Raw genomic sequence first — 20,919 nt, 5'->3', positions numbered from 1 at the left:
AGTGAACATTGATGAGAATAATTTCAATAGAGTGACTGTGGCCACAGGCACCATGTAGCAATGAGTTGAAACATAAGAGGTTAAAAAAAAAAAAAAAAAAGACAGTGTAGCACTGGGGGAAAAAAAGTAAAACTATTTTGAGAGGTAACAGGTTGAGAAAGATTCAACTTGTATAACACTCAGCAGTCTATAACAATTCATTAACATAATGAATTTGTTGCTTAGGATATTGTGTCCCCTAAAACAGAAAATTCCAACTCTACTAATAAAAGAAGGCTAAATAAAGAGGGAAATTTTTTAGAAATGTAGAAGATAGGATAGCTCCAGAGCTAGTTAATTCAGCTGTTCAACTCCATCTTTCCCGCTGTCATCCTTGGCATATAAGCTTTGTCTTTAACCTAGCTCTACTCATAGTGACAAAATGGCTATAGCAATTCAGGTTCAACTCCTTGTGAAAACATCCAGAATTTGAAAGGGAACCTTTCCTCTTGTTTGTCTCTTTCTGTAAGAAAGAAAACCTTCCCCAATGCCCTGCAGAGATTTCTTTCATATCTCACTGCTTAGAAGTGCATCAATTGTCTGTGCCTAAACCAGTCATTAACATGGCAAGTGAGGCCCTTATGGTTGTTTGATGGACTAACTGTAATTCATTGCCTAGGCTAGAGAATAGGGTCCACCTCACCTGAACTACATACTATGGAAGAAGGTGGGTATGTGGATAAAACAGGTTATTCTGTTAGAAAAGGCAAGGAGGAAAATGGCTATTGGTTAGGCAGTCCACATGCCTGCAAATTAAGCTTAATAACCGCTGTCTGATGTTGCTGTTAATAATTTTATCACCAGTGTAATATCCCCAACCCATTTTACTTTTATGAGGAGGAGTATGCCTGTACTTCCTAATGTCCAGTTTTACCATTTATGGGAAGAAAGAGAGCTATTGATTGCCCAGGAAAAGTACACACAAGAGTTTCTCTTTCAGGATATTCATTGAAAAGAAACTGTCGTGAAACAACATCTGCTTAAAATGCAGGATTTCCAAAGAGATTCTATCTTCAAATCTTTTACCCAATTTCCCTTTTGTGTATTAGCCATGGAGGATAGTCATTAAGCTTTTTGTGTACAACTGAGACTAAAAGAATTTGCAGATAATGATAGACGATTCTATTTGTCAAAGGTCTGAAGCAGGAATACAACTGAAAACTACTACACAATTGGATAAAATATGAAAGTAATTACAAAGGAAGAAAAACACTCAGAACACCAACTTTACCTTTATTCCGTGATATCTTTGTTCACATCACTCTTCTTTTTGTCCTATATTATACAGTTAATAATTCTTAGACTTCAACCAAAAAAGGGGGGTAGGGTTCAATTAACAGTAATAGTCACAACAGTAGTAGTAATAGTTACAAAGTTCTCACATATTAGGAAATGAGGTTTCATTCTAAAATGCAATAAAAATGAATAGCACTATTTAATGATAATTGCGAAAAATATATTTTGTGTTCTGTTGAATCATATTAGTCTAATTTACCTGAGAGAAAAAAATATCATGACACAAAAACTTCATATGAGAATGAGTAATAAGGCCCAGAAAGCTGTCATTTTAGAAATCTGAAATTCTTAGAAGTTTGTGAAGAGGAGGAACAATTTGTGGTCAAAAAAAGGAGGTCTAGGTAAAGCATTTGCTAAGTATACAACAGGCTAGGTTCTGGAACTTCCTACATCTTGAGTAACGGGAAAAATTCCAACATATGAAGCTGGTTGGCATCATCCTACAACAGTCAATATTACTGATTCTATTAAGTCTGCCTAGCATCAGAATCACGAGTTTATATCGTGTGGTTATCGGTTTACTTTCGGCTAGGAAAGAAATAAGAGCTTTGGCCATGAGGGCTGAAAAGGAGAAAAGAGCTGGGACGAAAGGGAGTTTTTCAAAATTCCTCATAATTCAAAATGTATAGCCCTCAAATTACAGATAAACTTCAGAAGGTTCAGATAAGTACTGAAATACAAATATGTTGATGAAATTTTACTAATTTCTTTCTGGTCTAACAACTGAAAAACAACAACAAAAAAAACTCATCAAAATGTATTAATTTTACTGGTTTTAGCCAGATGGAACTATCCAGTACAATTCAGTATTTCTCCCCATGCTTCTGATGACAGCCAGAAGCATCATCAAATGAATGACAACAGGGAAATAAATTTGACCGAGCTAGTTTGGACAAATGCACAAGTGTGTGTTTTATGGAGACTCTGCTCCAGAGAAGTGATCCAGGTCACTTTACAGAGCAGCTCCCCAACCTCGTATTTTCTACAAAGGTCTAGAAGAGTATAAACTATACTATATCAGCTAAACTGCATTCATCATTTACTAGGAGGATGTGTATATGTACACAGATCATAGTGCACCAAATATAATATGTCTGAGATTAGACTTTGTTAGAGATTCAAATAGTGGTATGACTTAGTTCTGCCCTTTGAGTTTTTGTCAAATTAGAGACCTTTACCTTCTCAGGTTCCATTTCACTTAATCTTGTTAGAGAGCTTCAGAACAGACTACAAATTTCATCAACCAGTGCACTGGCCGACTGCTAAGTCAGGATAGATGCTTTTAGTCTTTTTCAAAGAAGCAACTCAGAGTATATTCTTTCAGAAAGTCTGTTTAAATAAAAACTTTCTAAAAAATCTAACAACCTATAAAAACAACCAACTGACTTTACTGAAGTACAAAAATAATAATAAAATCACATTTTTTTCTTTTTATATTATTAATTGCTAGTTATTTGGGGAGAATAGGTGAAACGGCTCTTTTAAAGAGTGTTTTATTTACAATAAAAAGGAAGAGGCAAAGGAAATGAGAGAAGATGGTAGAAAAGAAGAGCACATGGTTAAGACAGGATTGTGCCATTATTTACACAGCTAAGATAAAGTATGATAGATGAGAAGATAAAGTGAAGTGCTTTCTTTAGCTTTAATATTATAAATCAGTTATCAATATTATATATCAATTTATTTGGACAATATATTCATTTTAGCTCAAATAATGTTTAAAGCCAGTGAAACAAAGAAGTTTAGGGTATAGTTGCTGCCCTGAGGAGTTGCAGTCATGGAGTATACTCAAATGTTAACTATAATGGATATAAATGGACATCCAAGACAACAATGAAAATGGTATCACAAGGCTTTATGTAATTAATCGCCAAATGTGAGGTACAAATAGTAAATGTAATGCAGTTTAGAAGGGGTAGAGATCACTTAGGACCGGAAATTGAAGGAAATCTCTATGGAGAGGGTGGAATGTGAATCCCACTCTTGTTCTCCAGGCCCTCCTCACCCTCAGCCTTCCCTCTATTCAAATTGCCCCACTGACTAATTACAGTGAATTTGCCTTCATAATAAATCCCGTGGCTTCCTTCCCTCTTTACCGTTGCTTACCGCCCAACATTCCTTCTTTCTCTCCCATCTAAGAGATATCCTTCTTCCTGAAACTCACAGCTTCGCCTGATTCGCTTCATCTCCCTCTTCTTAATCATCGTGCTAATTTATCTTTCTTGTCTTTCTTCGAACTATCTTCAACTGTCCCTTTTTCAGCTAGTCCTATTCTTTAGCCTATAAACATGTAAACATGCTGAGGTCACACATATCGAATGAAAAGTTCCTTTGACCTATATCCCTCCTACCCGCTGGCTGCCAGCATTCTAGAGATCAGGGGCTGGGAGCTTCTCTGTTGAACACATAGATTTTCACTTAATCCTCAATTTTAATACGACATTCCCACTCTCAGTTACTTTAAACATTCCTCAATTCTATCATACCTCTCTTATATTATCACACAACTGTTCTTTCTTGTCAATATCAATTTCCAAGACTACAGCTATTATTTCTACTTGGACTGCCAAACCTACACCCTTAGCACTGACCCCAACTCCAGCTTCAGACTTGCATTTTCAACAAGTTTTGCAACATAACCACATGGCTGATTTTCAGGCTTCTCCTGTTCCTAAATCAAATTTGCCTGCACTTTGGAATCACCTGCAGAGGTTACAAAAATATCTATACTAAGTTATACACCAGATATTCTTATGAATTAGACATCAAGGTCTTTGCTTTCAAATCGCTCCTTATCGAACTTGTCGAGCCTCAATTAGTGGTAACACCATTTGCCTAACTGCTCACACTCCGTTCCTGTGAGTCATCATAAACTCTTCTCTCAGCCCTTCATTTCCTATATACCAAATCCTAATATTTCTTCTTCCGTAATGTTACTTCTACTTTTTTCTTTATATCATCACAGCTACTGCTTTATTTTAGCTGCCTTGAGTTACTGTGCTGGTTTCCCAATTCATTGCCAGTCCTTCCTCCCTCATCCTGCTTTTGCCATCTGCTTTCTAGGGCTAAATCCAATCATTAAAAACACTCATGGCATGCTAGTAAAACACAAACTCCTCAGCTAATATTCAAAGCTTTCCAGTATATAGCTCAAAGCTTTTTAGGCTCTCATTTCCACTAGGTCCTCATCCCTTCCCATAAACACATGGACACTTTATGCTCAGAAGAGCTCAACTATTCACTGTTCACCATTCCCTAGATGTTTCTCATAGTTTCCGTTTTTCATACTTCTGACCATGTTATTTCCTCTGGAATGGGAGAGGGAGAGCCTGGAATGCTCTTCTTCTTAAATCTATCAATTTATAACAATTTATAAATTTATAAATCTATAAATCTATCAATTTATAAATCTATAACAATTTATCAGAATATTAGAGACCTCCACAAAATCCATGTACTCTCAGGGGCAAGGGGAGCCTTCCCAAACTTCATCAGATTGAAATAATGTCTCCTCCCTCAATATCTCTATCTCTTATGTGCCTTATTATAGTATTTATCACACAGTCTGCCTTAATTTAGAATTACATGTGTGAATATCTGTCTCCATTGCTGGGCAGTGAGTGAGGAAAGGTACAGTGCTCTCTCCAGAGCTATGAAATAAAACTATAGTTACATAGTCAATATTTATTGATTTTAAGAATAGGTAAGGCCAATATAGGTAGAATGGGAAATGCCCTGTGCAAAAGCAAAGAGAATAGAAAGAAAAAAAATGAATTCAAAAGATAGTAAATTAACTAGAACATTTATGAAATGAAACAGTGACATGAATCTTAACTAAGCAGGTAGAGTCGAATGACAGGGTAAAGAGTTTGGTCTTTACCCTGTCACGTCAGGTTTTTAAAAAGACTCTGAATAAGGCTAAGTATCTAACATGTATTTGAATTTTACGTTTTTCCATCAGTAAAGTAAAGATGATAACTGAGTTACGACTGTTAGTATTGCTGGGAAGAATGAATGAGACAATTCAAGTAAAAGTCTTGACACAAACCTAAACCATAGTAAGCCTGCTCTAAATGTTAACCCCATTAATAGGGTGTTATACACACACACACACACACACACACACACACACACACACACACAATGGTTATATAGTAATATCGAAGATGACAAAATTAAAGAAAAATTTTCTGGCTTTGATTTCCAGAGCTAGAGAAAGGAAAGAATAAGAGATAGACATAAAACCATTAATGTCCATGAAACAGAGTTGGACAGGCAGGTTCACTAGACACATACTTCCTTCTTTCATCTTTTTTCCCACTGATCCTGCTCTCTCTTTTTCTTTACTTCTCTTTTTCTCTTTGTCTTAGTCTCTTGCTTTAGGGTTCCTTTTTTACTTCTCCTTTTTCTCACTCAGCAAGATCCATGGCCTTGCTCAGCCCTGCAGGAGGCAACGCTAAACAAGGAACAGCCTCTGCAGGACAACTAAGTACAGCAGTTGACCCCTGAACAAGTCTGCGCAGTCGAAAATCCAACATAACTTTTGTCTCCCAAAAAACTTAACGAGTTATAGTCACTGTTGACCAGAAGCCTTACCAGTAACATAAACAGTCAATTAACATATTTTATGTTACATGTATTATATATTGTCTTCTTACAATAAAGTAAGCTGCAGAAAAGAAAATGTTATTAAGAAAATCGTAAGAGAAAATACATTTATAGTATCGTATGTATTTATTGGGGGGCGGGGGAGGGGAAGACAGACATGTAAGTTGACCCGTAGAGTTCAAATCTGTGTTGAACAAGGGTGAACTGGTAAAGATGAGAAGCCACTGCCCCGACCCAATGTAAAATGGCCTGGAAGCGTTAGTGAGATGGGCCCCTGGGTGCTGGCCCAGCAGGACCTCCAATCTAGTTAATGTTTCCTGGCACAGTAAGCCTGGGAATGTTCTGTGAGCCCTGGTGGCAAAGAGCACTAGAGTACACCGAAAAACACCTTCATCTCTGTTAGCATCGGAACCATATAAATGGCTATATTCCTAATGATTTCCAGGGAGTGGGAAAAAGTAGAACGTGCACATCTCAATGCTTTTTTGACCTCGCCGGATGGGAGAGATACTCTGGGTGTGAGAACAGTTAAACAAGCGTTTGGAGTGTTCAGGGTGTTGAGCGCAGGTGTGTGTACATTTGAAAGCTGCTGTTTTATAAGAAGTCCTAGGTGACTCAATAAACACAAGAGCCAGAGCAAAATAATCCCTTTAGCAGGGCTCTCCCCAGCTCAGCCCATTGCCCTGCCAGAAACAACACATTCCGGGAAAAAGTGTAAATCACACACTGAGGTAATTGTTTCACACTTTCCAAGAATTTACTTATTAAATTCAAAGTTTTTTTTCAGAAGCAATTCTGAGTCTTGCCTTCCGTTTTGTGCTCAAAAACTTATAAATTTTTTCGAAATATTGACCTCCACTATATATCAAAAAGTCTCTCTAATGTGTTTACTATATATAATCTTTAAAATAGACCAGGTCGAGTTACAAAATGTGAGTTCTAATAAAAGAGGGGTGTTTTCTATATAATGTAAATTCGGTAGCCAATATCATGCATCTTTGCAACTCTAAGTAGTATAGATTTCGAGATTAGGCACTATTTAACTAAGTAAGGGGGAGAAAATAGACGACATACCTACTAAGGTCGAAGACATTTTCCTGTGTTGATTAGAGATACCGAAGAACTTCACTCCCAGATTTTTGCTGAGCCTAATGTTCCCACCCTCAAGGCCACCAGCAATAGAAGAATAATGTGAAACATCAAGACAAGCTATGCTCTTATATATCATATAGACCATGACAGGGCTGACCATTAACCGCCCTTTGACCTAGTATATATTTTTATCATCTAAATCATTTTTTCAGACCTCGTTGGAGTGGCAGACTATTAAAAAAATTACTCATCTTAGATCCACCCACATATCTGATAATATGTTAATTTAAGTGCCTCAAGGATTTTAGAGAAACTATCTTTTATTCGATTCTATCACAAATTTAGTAACCACAACCGATCCTCAAAGAAATAACTCACTTTTGTTTCTGTCTTTCAAAAACACTTTTGAAGAAAGATGCCCTTCTGATAACAAAAAAGGACCTCTGAAGAATCTACAGTAAAAGAAAGAGCTCTCTCTGGGTACTGTATATCAGGACTACATTTGTATAGTTCAGCGGGAAAGGGCCTGGGTAGGACACTGCCTTTCAGGAAGAATTCTACACGGAAGAGACGGAATCGGAAATGCATTTGCTACTCATTTGCTTGCACGAAGAACTCCATTCCATTTCAATCTGCCAACATCCTAATTAAGATGATCTGAATCTTAGGTGATCTATTATTCTAGATCTAAGATAGCCCAATCTACATTAGACAAGATGTTACACTGTGCGCTTACACTGAGATGATAAGACCACTGAGCAGAAAAGCATGACTTCTCTCGTGTCTGGCCCAGCACTGAGCTGAGCTCTCTGTCAGCGCTCAGTAAATAATGGCCAGGCTTTGCCTGTTGTCTTTCTTTCTACTATACTGTAGGCACAATTTAATCTTACTATATTATCACTTCTAGTTCTGGTGACAACATATACCTGTGCTCTTTTTTTTTTACATGAGGAAGAGAGTAAAGTATCTTGAGTAGTTCTTTATATGTGTATTTGTCAATGCATATGGAACGAACAACATATAAGTGCAATTCCCATTTATTACCTTAATGCTGTTTCTGAAGATCCTATATTAAAGAACATGCTAACTACATTAACTTTTGAGTCAGTAAAGAAAAGAATGCAGAGATAATGCTCTGTCTCACCAAACTTTGGAAAAATTGGGATCAAATTCTATTCTAAGATAATATCCAGCTGTACTATTATCCAAGAGGCACTATATAATACAGAGCAAATATCATATAAATGTGCTTACCAAATTGGCTTCTTTCTTTCCTGTCAGTTAAGGAAAGTTACCTGTAATTCTCTAGCATAGAAACTGGGTTATGGCTTGGGTGTCTGGCAAACAAATGAACAAACAAAATGTGCGTTAATATTAGACTTGTCCTCTCTTGACATCTCAAGAAAGGCCAGGTGATCAGCGACGTGCCCAAGTCAGAGGACATGCATGCATCCCTTCTCAGTCAATATCTAAAACTATCAATTGTAGAGCTGAGCAAACATATTTAAGAAATGGCCTTAAGCTTCCTCCTGTGCTATTGTTGAACAGATAACACTGATGACCTTCACAGTCTGATATTCATTTCCAAAGGGCTGCGGACTTCAATCTAAGAACCTCCAAGAAGGCAGATAAAATAAGCACAACCCTAGAGTTCTAACCAGCTAACCCTCTCTCCTTTTTCTAAGGAAATGAAGATGTTGGTCAGATCTCAGCCTAGGTCACCCTTCCAGTAGCTGAAAAGTTTTCTGAATTTTGTTTCAGAAATGTATCTGTTTCTTTAAAGAGGACAAAAGGACCACTGTTGTGTGCTTTCAGTGGTGTCATATGGGGAACTCCTGGTCTTGATTCAAAATATCTATAATGCTGGCGTGCTGACCTTGCCTATGTTGCGCCCTCCTGCAAAGCAGCCAATTCTGAATCTGCAGTGGCCTGGAGAGATCCACTCCATCCCAGTGACTCCCTGAGACCTTGTCCTACCCAACTCTTTAATTACCCATGGCAATTTCATTGCTGGAAAACCAGCCCTATCCTGCGCTCTCTGCCGGGGGCTCCTTTGACAGCAATCAACAGGCTTCTGTATCACCTTGGGAGACACTTTCAGTGGTTGGCAACCAATCCTGCCCGAGCTGCAATATCTCTTGAAGAAATCTCTGAGGTCTGCAGGCCTGAGGTGGGCAGTGACTAGCCTTGCTTGCTATGACCTGAGACTTTTGCGAGTGGCTACAGACTCAGCACTGGCACCAAAACTGAATATTGGCCTGGTGAAATCCACTCGTTTTACCCCAGTGACTCCCTAGAACCCTTCCCAACCAACTCATGAATTGTTGGAGGCATATTCGTGGCTGGGAAACCAGCCCCACCCTGTCCTCTCGACCGGAGGCTCTTTCAGCAACAGGTAACAGGCCTCAGCTCACATAGCTTCGGAGACAATGCTAGTGGCAGACAAACAACCCTGGCCTAAGCTGCAGTGTTTCTTGAACAACTCTCAGGTATCTGTGAGCCTAGGGCAGACGATAGCTAGCCTTGGTATGATCTGAGACCTTTGCAAGTAGCCACAGATTCAGCACTGGCACCAAATCTGAATCTGCACTGCATGGGTGAAATCTGCTCATTTTACCCCAGTGATTCCCTAGGATTCTGCCCCACCCAAATTATGTATTACCCAATGGCTCTTTCCACTGATGAGCCTTACAGGCAGCCTGCAGGCACCCCAGGCCCCGGGGTGCTCTGGACCTTTTGCTAAGCTATCCAGGTCCAGTACTGGTGGCGACGACCTTGGATCACAGCAGGACCTCTACCACTTGTCTCCAAGTCTAGGACAGGCAGCAACCAACCTTGGATCGCTCTGTAGCTCTTACCAGGTAGTCCCGGGCAGTCACAGGCAATGGCCAACCTTAGCCTACGTGGGAGGCCCCTCCCAAGGGGCCTTAGAACCAATATACCCAGAGGCTGACATCAGACCACATTAGAGCGCCACCTGATTAGCCCCACAAGTGGCACACCCACAGGATGGTCTCAACAGGCACACAAGCCTGCTGGGGCGAATCCCACTCCATGGGGTCAGCCCCCACACAGCAGCTCATGCCATGTGGCATTGCCAATTCTCACAGCCACTCAGCCTCAGTGTCAATCCCATCCATTGATGTGCTAACAGTAGTCAAGGCTTAACTACAACAGGAGAACACACACAACCCACACATGGGACACTCCTGGAGCACCCAGCATAGGTGATCAGGGAGACTCTGCCGCTGGGTCACACAGGGCACCTACTCCATAAAGCCACATGGCCAAAACTGGAAGACCTGGCAAATGTACCTAATACATAGAAACAAACATAGAGAGGCAGCCAAAATGAGAAAACAAAGAAATATGTCCCAAATAAAAAACAGGAGAAAACTCAAGAAAAAGAACTAAATGAAATAGAGGCAAGCAACCTACCAGATACAGAGTTCAAAACACTGGTTGTTAAGGATGCTAAATGAATTTAGTGAAAGAACAGACGAACTCAGTGAGAACTTTGACAATGAGATAATAAGCATAAAAAAAGACATAGAAACAATAAAAAAGAACCAGTCAGAAATAAATAATATAGTAACTGAAATATACACTAGAAGGAATCAACAATAGATTAGATGAAGCAGAGGATCGAATCAGTAATTTGGAAGACAAGGTAGCAGAAAACACCCAATCAGAATAGCAAAAAGAGAAAGAATCTGAAAAATGAGGATAGTTTAAGGGACTTCTGGGATAATATCAAGGGTACCAACATTCACATCATAGGGGTACCAGAAGGAGAAGAGAGAGGGCAAGGGTTTGAAAACCTATTTGAAGAAATAATGACATATAAACCCAGGAAGTGCAGTGTCCTAAACAAGAAGAACCCAAACAGACCCACACCAGGACACATCGAAATAAAAATGCCAAAGGTTAAAGACAAAGTAAGAATTCTAAAAGCAGAAAGAGAAAGGCAGCTCGTTACTACAAGGCAGCTCCCATAAGACCGACAGTTGATTTCTCAACAGAAACTGCGCAGGCCAGAAGGGAATGGCACAAAATATTCCAAGTTATAAAAAGCAAGGACCTACAACCAAGACTACTTTACCCAATAAGCCTATCAGTTAAAATTGAAGGTGGGATAAACAGCTTCCTGACAGAAAAAAGCTAAAGGAGTTCATCACCACCAAGCCAATATTACAAGAAATGTTAAAGGGACTTCTTTAATAAGAAGGAGGAAAAAACCATAAATATGAATAACAAAATGGCAATGACATACCTACCAATAATCACTTTAAATTAAACAGATTAAATGCTCCAATCAAAAGACACAAGATAGCTGAATGAATAAGAAATCAAGACCCTTACATGTACTGCCTATAAGAAACTCACTTCAGATTGAAAGACACACACAGACTGAAAGTAAAGGGCTGAAAAAAATATTTCATGCAAATGGAAATTAAAAAAAACTGGGGTAGCATTGCTTGTATCAGACAAAATAGACTATAATGATGGTGTGTGTGCTGTATAGGTGAAAAGTAAAGAAATAAAGGGTAAGAACATTATAAAGTTGGCAATGTGCAAAATTTAAGAATGCTTCTTGCTTTCAGGATTTTTGGTTTTGGCCTTGAAAGGTCAACAAAAGAATGTAGGCTTTGTTAGCAGTTAGATATTCATTGAATTTTGAAATCCATCTAGCTATACACCATTCAAAAATTGAAAATACTGAAAACCTAGTTCAAGGTGATAAACTTACCAATCTATCTTAAAATAAAATGTATAATCATAAGCATATTTTCAATTCTTGGATGTGAGTGCTGAAGCTCTATTTCTAAAATTGGTGAATTCTGTTCTCTATTTCCATGTATAAAAGATCTCACAGTCCTGGGAAAACACTTTTTTAAAAAAAATGAAATACAACAAATAAGGCATGCTGCCGAGTCCTGAGGGAGAAGTTTCCCAGAGTCTTTGAATTTCCTCCTATCTTCCTTCTTTACAAGGTTTCTAAGGCGAAGTAGTCCTTTTCTACAGCCTCTCAAACAAGGTAAAAAAGAAAAATACCCCCTAGATATATTCTTTAGATTTTCTATTATGCTTCTCAAGTTCCCAGTAGCTTCTGAAGTAAACCTAAGGTGAATTCTGGAGTTATTTTTTATTATGTTTTAATTTTAGTTCCTCTTTTAGGTCTAAGATGAAATAAATGATCATAACTGCTATCCTTAGAGATGCATTTCATGGCACAATTCATACATGACCTGTGCAAGGTCAGTCATAGAAAGAGGGCTGACATGATAGATAACAAGTCAAATCTACCTTTTAGTCTTGGAGAACTTCAGAGTAACCTATTTAAGCTTGCTCTACTTAGTGCAATGCAGCAAGAAAATTTTCTATTTCTGTGTAGGGACCTCACTTGGGTAGTGTCGATCAGAGACATAGGAAGAGTTACTGCTCAAATCACTGATCATTCGGGGTCATTTTTTGCTACATCATCAGCCTTAGTGCTAATAGTGACAAGCCGACCTAAACACTATCCACAAGACCCCGGGTTCCAGCCACACCCCATGTTTTTACACCACTAGATCTTTGCATGTGCTCTTCTCACTGCCCATTATTTTCACGTTGGCAAAAATCCCTCCCCGCACTTAAAACGGCAACTCTCCTGTAAATCTTTCCTTGATACCACCCCCAATTCAGATTTGTTATTTCCGTCTCTGTATACTCATAGAAATTTGTCCCTATCTCTATGAGAGTATTTATCAGATTCTATTTTAATTATTTGTCTGCTGTCTCCATCACTAGAATATAAAGGCTTGTACATTTACCTTTATCTAGGACTTACTGTGTGCCAAGCACTATTCTAAGCATTTTAGATATGTCAGCTTGTTAATCTGCATCGCAACCTTTCGAGGTAGATATTAACATTACCTCCATTTCACAAATGAGGAACCTGAGGCACAGAGAAGTTAAGTAATTTTCTCAAGGACACATACCTAGGAAGTGTCAAGAGTTGAACTCAGGTAGTCTGACTTCAGTCTGGGCCTCTCCTATTATTTTTTGTGTTTGCCTATAGGACTAAGGAAAGTGGTTCATAAACATCAAATGAATAAAAAGAACGATCATTCTGATTTCTCCATAGCTTCCTAAGCTTAAATTTAGAAATATATTTTGTCTTAAAGTTGATTTCGCCTTCTCTCTCTACTATGGATGAGTTCATTCATCCAAAGATAATTCAGCCTAGACTGGGGAAGGAAAAACTACTTGGGAGGTAGAAGGCCTGGGCTTTTGCTAGCTCTACTACGTTAAAGTCTCAGACTCTCAGTACCTCCTTCGGGTTCCACATCTGTAGATACCTACAAAGCCTCACCTCACAGCTGCTTTTAGATGTACCGTGTGCACAGTATGACATGAAATGCTTTGGAAGAGAAACACTATTAACAAGAAAAACACTTAAGTTATTCTTTGTAAACTGACGTAACTCAAGGAAGACATCTGCGCTTTGGGGATGATTCAAAGAAAGAGATCGTTTTTTGTTGTTGTTTGTTTAGAAGTGAAGAACGCAAATCATTAAGAATTATATGTCTTTGTTTTTCCTCCTAATATTTCAATTCTTATCTCTTTCATGTTGTGTGAGGATCCCGGCATCCTGAGCATAACGTACCCTGTAGGAAATAGGTCTTCTTAGAGCCTGTGGCACTGGTTTCTGGGAGCTTGTGAAATGCAGATTCTGGGACCCCACCAGGAGGTTCTGATCCATCTGAGGCAGAGCATGGGCAGGTAGCCCGCTTTTTGAGAAATGTGGATATTGTCTCTCTTTAATAATATGTACTTCCTCCTCACTGGGTTATCTTCGTTATTCCATCTCAATACCTCCCCACAAAATGAGCTGATTTTAAAGAGTCAGATTCAAATTGGCCCTGGCGAACAGAGCTACTCATTTTTGACATAGGTCTTTTCATAATTTAGGTGATGCACCATCTCTGCAGTTCCACTCTGGCGCACGCCTTCCCATCCTCACCCCCACACACTCCGCTCCACCCCCTCCACGCTCTACACCATGCCAAGAACAGGTTTTTATGCTGCAAATCGGCGATGTCGTGTCCCTGCGCACTCCAGAACCCTCCCCCTTGCTGACCGCAGGCCACTCGGCTTCCCTTGCGCACTCCTCCTTCTTCCCCTGGTTGCACTGGCTTGCTCACAGAATGCCGCTTCCCAAAGGAAGCCCTCCGTGATGTCCCAACCATAATCGCTTCTCCCAGACCAACTGCTCGTTGCTCCCTTTTCTTCTACGGCACATCACAGTCTCTAAAGCCATGATTATTAGATTTAAGTCTGTCTACCCACTGCACCACAAGCTCCAGGAGACAGGTATTGAGGCTTATTGCTCACCACCATACCCTGCCCCAAGCAATGCCAGTGAGGAGCAGTGCTCTAGGTGGTGACGAAAACAGGCTCTGGGGCCAAAGGATCCAGCTTCAAATTCTCGCTCTGCTCCTTAGTACCTGTGTGATCTTAGGCAAGTTACTTAACCTCTCTGGGCCTCTATTTTCATCCGGGATTAGAAAAGGTCTGACTTACAGATTTGTTGTGAGAATTAAATGAAAGAATACACAGAAGTGCTGCAGCATACTGTCTGGCATGGGGAATGCAACCAATACAGGATAGCTTTTAAAAAGTAAGCACTCTGTATATTTTCGTTAAATAAATAAAACACAATGGAGTTTTCAGTTGTGTCCTTTCTCTCATCACCACCACCCCAGCCAAAGCATTAGCCCAACCAACTTCTCCCTGCAGCCTGCTCCTTAAAAGAGCTCCGCTTCTGCCCTGAGAAGTCTGCTGAGTACACTCTCCATTCCAAATATTATTAGTTCCAGCTTTGATCCTTTCATCACGTCACTTCCTAAAATATGTGCTCATGTGCCAAGCCACCTCTCTTCCTTCCTTCAAGTATTTCCTGAAATGTGACCTCCTCCATGGAACCTTCTTTAAGTGGAACTGAGCTCATCATTCCACCCTCTGTTTCCAACAAATAAGTTAAAGGTTGTTGTTTGAGGTTCCAAAGCTATAAATCATCTGAGCTTTTTGCTGGCTGAATGGTCTCACCATTGCAGGGCAGTTTGGGTTTCTCCTCTGCCTGCACTTAAGAATGCGAGTCTAAGAGGGCAAAGGGTTTGTTTTACTTGCTCTGTACACATTTAGCACAATGCCAATTCACATGTATGCTGAATAGATGTGACTTGATGACGATTTAATTACTTTGGCCATACCGGGAATAGAACCTAGAACCCATGAACCCTCAAATCTGTTTCCCTCGTGTTACAATATATTCTGATGCTGAGTCTATTACGAGACTGGTTTTCTGCACTTGCTTTCACAAAAGAACAAATACAAAAAAAGAAAAATTACATGAAAATATCAAATTAATAAAATTATTTTCCATATCGTGAGTCTACAGATACTTTTAGAACACTGTATTAAAAGGTGCGTCATTTAAAGTTTAACTGCATATGCTTTATGGGTTATTTTGTAAGTCTAAAATGAATAACCCAAACATGTCAATACTCATTTTTAAAGTACTTGTTGTATTCGGTGCATGCACCATTATGGAGAACTTACACTCAGAGCAAAAAGATTTGTAGCAAAGCATATGACCTTCTTCCCACTACAATGACCATCCCCTAATTAGGCAATGCATCTGATAGTCATTAACAGGAATGAGATAATGAATCACTTTCTCTCTTCTTTGTTAATTTGCTGTAACCAAGCGGCTAATGGATGTCAGAGCTGAGTGATTGCACTGATTATAGTGATTTATAGTTGCAACAAAACAATTTAAAACCATTCTGATTATTCATGTTTAAGATGCTTTATGTTTTGTTTACTAAATGTTTTATGTCCCTCTTTCTTCCATCCCTAAAGTTCTGTCCCTCTCCTACCCTGCCACTTTTCACAAAAAGACCTGTTCCTAGAAAACTTGAAAGTTGTGGAATTGTTTTTATTGTTTTAAGCTAAGCCATTTCATTTTGTTTACATCTATCTACCTACCTACTTATCTATCTATCTATCTATCTATCTATCTATCTATCTATCTATCTATCTATCTATGCAGATATATATATATACTTTACGCAGTAAAAACTAAAAGCCTTATGGGTGGAAAGAAAACTTCAGTGGTGCCTAGTTCAAAAGAAGACAGAAATAAGAGGAAATAAGGCAAACTTCAAGCCACTTACCTTGGGGCTTCCAGTCCCTTCCTCACCCTCCGCAGACACATCAGTAGCCAGAATCTCGGCTTTGATGGTATCCAGAGCCCTGAGAATCCAGCTGTGTTGCCGTTTGATTTGCCTCTGCAGCTCCTTCCATTGACTTGCAATCATCCGCAGCATGTCCTTTAGTCCTTCTCCAAAAAAAGGAGAAAGCACAAGTTATGGACTTGACTGCATTGGCACCATTATTATTTTTTTATTTAGTAAATTAGATGGTTATTTCAAACAGTAAACATAATTTTAAATGACAATGACCATCACCTGCCGTATCAGCACTTGTCACACAGAATAGAGACTGGGAATTTTTGACTTGACATAAGGTATGAGGACTCAAAAATGGTATATCCACATAGATTCATGGTTTGGAATTGACTTGGATTCAGTAATATTGACTAAAAAAGTGCATGTGGAACAAAAATCCCAATGAATAAAAATTATTAACTATAGCTTCACATTCCAAATAAAAGACCCTGTGTGTATCTGTGTAGAGACTTAATAATGATCAGAAAAATGTATGGAAATAGGTAAAGTTATTTCAATGAGAAATTCAGTAAATGGGCCAGAATTAAGAGAGCAGTCTTTAGCATTAGCGCATCCAATTAATGCTGCTCTTTTCTTATTTAGCTGTGGTAAGCTCAAAGCAAAAGCCAAATTGTAATTCATCCTGTCTTATGGTCTTTTACTACCGGGATAAGTATAACCAAATGACTAAACTATTTTTTATTTACAATCTGCTCCTCATAAATACATTAAAACTGGGGTAAGAATTGGTTTAAGGCCAAAACTCTGCTAATGCAATGACCAGCAAAGAACATGCAAAACGTACATGTGTATGAATTGGCAGGGAAATAATCAGGCATCTCTAGACTGCCAGCCTTATATCTGTAATGATATCTATAAGTACCTCAATGCATATGCATTATAACTCCACGCACAATTCTCATTCATTATCTTAATGTTATTTCCAGAGCACCTACATCAAAAAGCATGTCAATGTGAAGTTTTCAGGAATGTGATTTCAATTGAAACTCAGGCGAACAGCAAGCCCCAAATAAAATGAACAGACCATTTGGAGGCAGTATTTCATCTTATAAGTATCACAGCATTGTATGCAGTATATGAAACATTTATAAATCTTGAAGGTCAATCTGATAATGTAAATATTAATAATACATAAGGAGGTGAATATATGCAGTAATTTACAGCAATGCTTCTTCATTCTTAATAGTCTGGAGACATAAAGACTTGCAATATTTCAGGAGGATTTACCTGCTTTGTGAGATGCAATAAGCTCGAGAAGTTGGTGTCCTTCCTCCTCCACAGCTTCCTTGAGAGCACAATGACTGTCTACATTCAACTTAAAACTCTGCAAGGAAAAATATGAGCATCAAACCCCGGCAAGGCAGCTAAACATAAAACATCCATACAAAATTACTTGCTACTTTTTATCAAGAAACAAACGGTCCAATTCACCCAATAGACAAACTAATTTGCAATACTAAAAGCTATTGATATTTGGGATCTGGGCTCAAAACGTTTCCATTAGATTAGCAGAGTGCATCTGCTTGGAAACAGCTGACAAATCTAGAAATTCATCAGGTTTTTATGAAAAGTCACATCCTGTAGGCTATATCAAGAGTAGCAGTATTCTATAAAATACACTAAATTTCTACCAAGACATAGGAGCTCTTTTCTTCACTTTTTAAAAATGTTAGTGATAGCACTATATATGAAACCATAAGAAAACCTGGTAGTATCAATTATATTAGCCTTATGTGAACATATACAAATCCATTAATATAGTAGGGCTTGATTCAGCTCTTGTTTCTCAAATATCACACAAACCATAGAATATCGAGGTGGATTTAGGTGCTACACTGAGCAGTCGGATGCTTTTCAAATTGTTGATGTTTAAAAGTTCGTTCCTTACAATGTGACACTGCTTTATAAATGAATAAATCAAGCATATCAGGGGCATTTTTCACTCGTGATAGCCATCCAAAAAACAAAACCTGCTGTCATGGCCGAATTCCAACTCAGAGCCATTTCTTTCAGGAAGCCTTCCTTAATGCCTTACGTGAAGTTAATTACTCCCTTCTCTCTGTTACCTCTGCCTATTATACCTGCTTCTACTGTAGAAAATGTCATTCTGTATTCTGCTTTATTTCTATACTGGGTTACCAAATTATAAGCAATTTGAAAGAACTGCCAGTTTCACATTTATCTCAATTCTTGTCACACACAAGGTGTTCGATAAATGTTTGAGGGAAGAGTGGATATCCATTGAACTGGATCAATAGTACTATCATTTCAATATTTAAACACACACACACACACACACACACACACACACACACACACACACACACACACAGATGGTTTTCCAAGGATTTTTCCATTTCTGGAATGTTATAAGTGGTTTCTATCACAGGAGGTCCAACGGAGAGTAATCATAGTAGCCAATCTGTTGAACCAATGGTAAATCTTCAGGATAAAAATCCATTCCGTCACTTCACTAATTAGAATGAGCATGGATTTTGAAATATGACAGGCCAAATTTTGCTCTCACTAAATATCTGCTGAGCAAATAGCTGTATGCACTGCACTGGACTTAGTATTAAGAATATTTACAAAAGTTTGAGATGATACAGTCCCAACTGGAATGCAATTTGGATGAAAAAGATTAAACAACCACAAATTGTGAAATTGGGTATTCACTTGTTCATTCATTTAGAAATCACACATCATGCCTATTCTGTACAGTGTGCTGGGTAAGAGTGATTCAGGGGGTATACGGCATGGCTTCTGGCACCCAAGGGCACCTGAGCGTGTCACTAGGAGAAGGAAGTGCATCCTGAGTCATCTTGGATGTCTAGTGGTGAGTCTGGGCTCTCCTTTCCATAATGGAGAAAAGGGGTCATTTTAAAGCTCAGAAGAAAAAGCGGAGCATCGAAAATCAAAAGAAGCTGAAAATGAAGGAGATAAAGACAGACATATCAGGCCTTAAAGTATAAAGATAAGAATTTTGACTAAAAAAAAAAACTGACTCCAAAATTCATCTGACTAGAGGCACAAGAAATAATAAAGTTCAGTCAAATATGACAGAAAGTGACAATATTAGGTTTCCCCATGGGGGTTCACTATTTCTTGTATTATCCTCTTTCAGTTACAGGTATTTGGTTGAATAAAATAAAATATGGCAATGTATGGGAAGTCTGATGTTCCTGGCCAATCCACACAAAACGTAGCTGCGTTTACTTCTTGCCATTGCAGTGGAAATTCTCAACTCTGAAGCAATGCCATGCAGAATAAGGTATGTGCGTTTCAAGGAGAAGGGACAGGGTAAAGAAAAACACACGAGTTCAACCTGCTAGCACCAAAATTTAGAAAGAAACCTATTCTAGAGATTTCCTCATAACTGAACATTTATCCTGGTGCTCTCTTTGATTCTCTGTTTACTTACAACGAACTTGTGCTGAATGGCTGGTAATCATGAGCTTCTAAAGAGGTACATCAGGCTTACATCTCAGAGCAAAAGAGAACCTAAGGACCTGTGAGTAGGTTGAATAATTGGACATAACCAAAGCCAAGAGTATAGAGTAGATGCAGCTGGATCTGGTTCTGCCTCAAGATGGTGGGGAAGTATTTGATTAGGAAATTGTGAAAGATGAGGTATTCATTATTAGGAAAAAGATAAGCCGGTAAGCTTGATGCTGTAGAAAAGAACCATTTAATATCTACTACCCAAACGCTACAATATTGCTTGATTTTCAGGTGCACCCATTAACCATTAATGATATCAACTAAGTAATTCCCAGCGGGCCTCTGATAAGGCAGCCAAGCAGGCACAGCAACAAAACTGTCCATGAAGCTCCTGGCTGCTAAAGGATTCTTTAGTAGGTTCTTCCCATTTGGCCCCCACCTCTTCCCTAGGGAAGGAAGCTTAGACAAAAGGGTTTTCTTTTCTTTTCTTTTTCCCCTTGAACTTGGTACTTGGACATGTTTCCATTTTTGTGCTACTAACATATTTCCTCAGCAACACCTATGGTATATACTCCCTCTGCAACCTCCATGGCACTCCCTGAAAACGCAGGGCATTTTATGGAGATTTAATTTATGTCAGCAACATTGCCATAGACAGGTAACACGGTCCTATGTCACCGATTATGTGAAATTCCATAAATATGAGTGAACTGGGCCCTGTGGGACACCAGATCTTTTTTAGTGTCTTTAAAGCAGCATGTAACGGAATATCTAGAAGAGAATAATTAAGGAAATGGAAAATTCAGTGACTGAGACAAAAGACTAGATTATCAAAAAGATAATACATCAGAGGTTGACCAATGGGCATTTCCATTACTGTGACCTCGAGCTTCGCCAGCTTGTACAGATCGAGGTATATTATTCCTCGGCAGGATCCAAATTTGGGTAAGCATGCTGATTGTGCTTTGATCGTGATCAAACCTTACAAAGCAGATAAAATACTACATCTAATCCTATTCCATTCAAATTTCTGAAGAGCTCCATCTGATGGGCGTGTGGAGGTCATGTGGATATGAAATGAATCCAAGGACATGTATGCCTTGATGGACAAAGCTATGACAAATGCGAAGTATGATTACTCATC

General features: G+C 38.8%; 1 protein-coding gene across 1 annotated transcript in view; it reads right to left on the bottom strand.

Annotated features, from left to right (window-relative positions):
• Window positions 1-20,919, bottom strand: part of LOC105303060 (A-kinase anchor protein 6-like) — a gene marked incomplete at its 3' end in the record, with an annotated part of 427,728 nt that overhangs the window by 63,477 nt on the left and 343,332 nt on the right. Inside the window, exons 9-10 of the mRNA XM_011376415.2 lie at window positions 17,562-17,658; window positions 16,260-16,423 (exon numbers count right to left, since the gene is read on the bottom strand). Of these exons, the coding sequence (XP_011374717.1) occupies window positions 16,260-16,423; window positions 17,562-17,658 (261 nt within the window). The remainder of the gene's footprint in view (window positions 1-16,259; window positions 16,424-17,561; window positions 17,659-20,919) is intronic.

The sequence above is a fragment of the Pteropus vampyrus genome, unplaced genomic scaffold (assembly GCF_000151845.1).
Source record: "Pteropus vampyrus isolate Shadow unplaced genomic scaffold, Pvam_2.0 Scaffold297, whole genome shotgun sequence".
NCBI classification, from domain to species: domain Eukaryota; kingdom Metazoa; phylum Chordata; class Mammalia; order Chiroptera; family Pteropodidae; genus Pteropus; species Pteropus vampyrus.
This window is presented reverse-complemented; position numbering and strand designations above follow the sequence as displayed.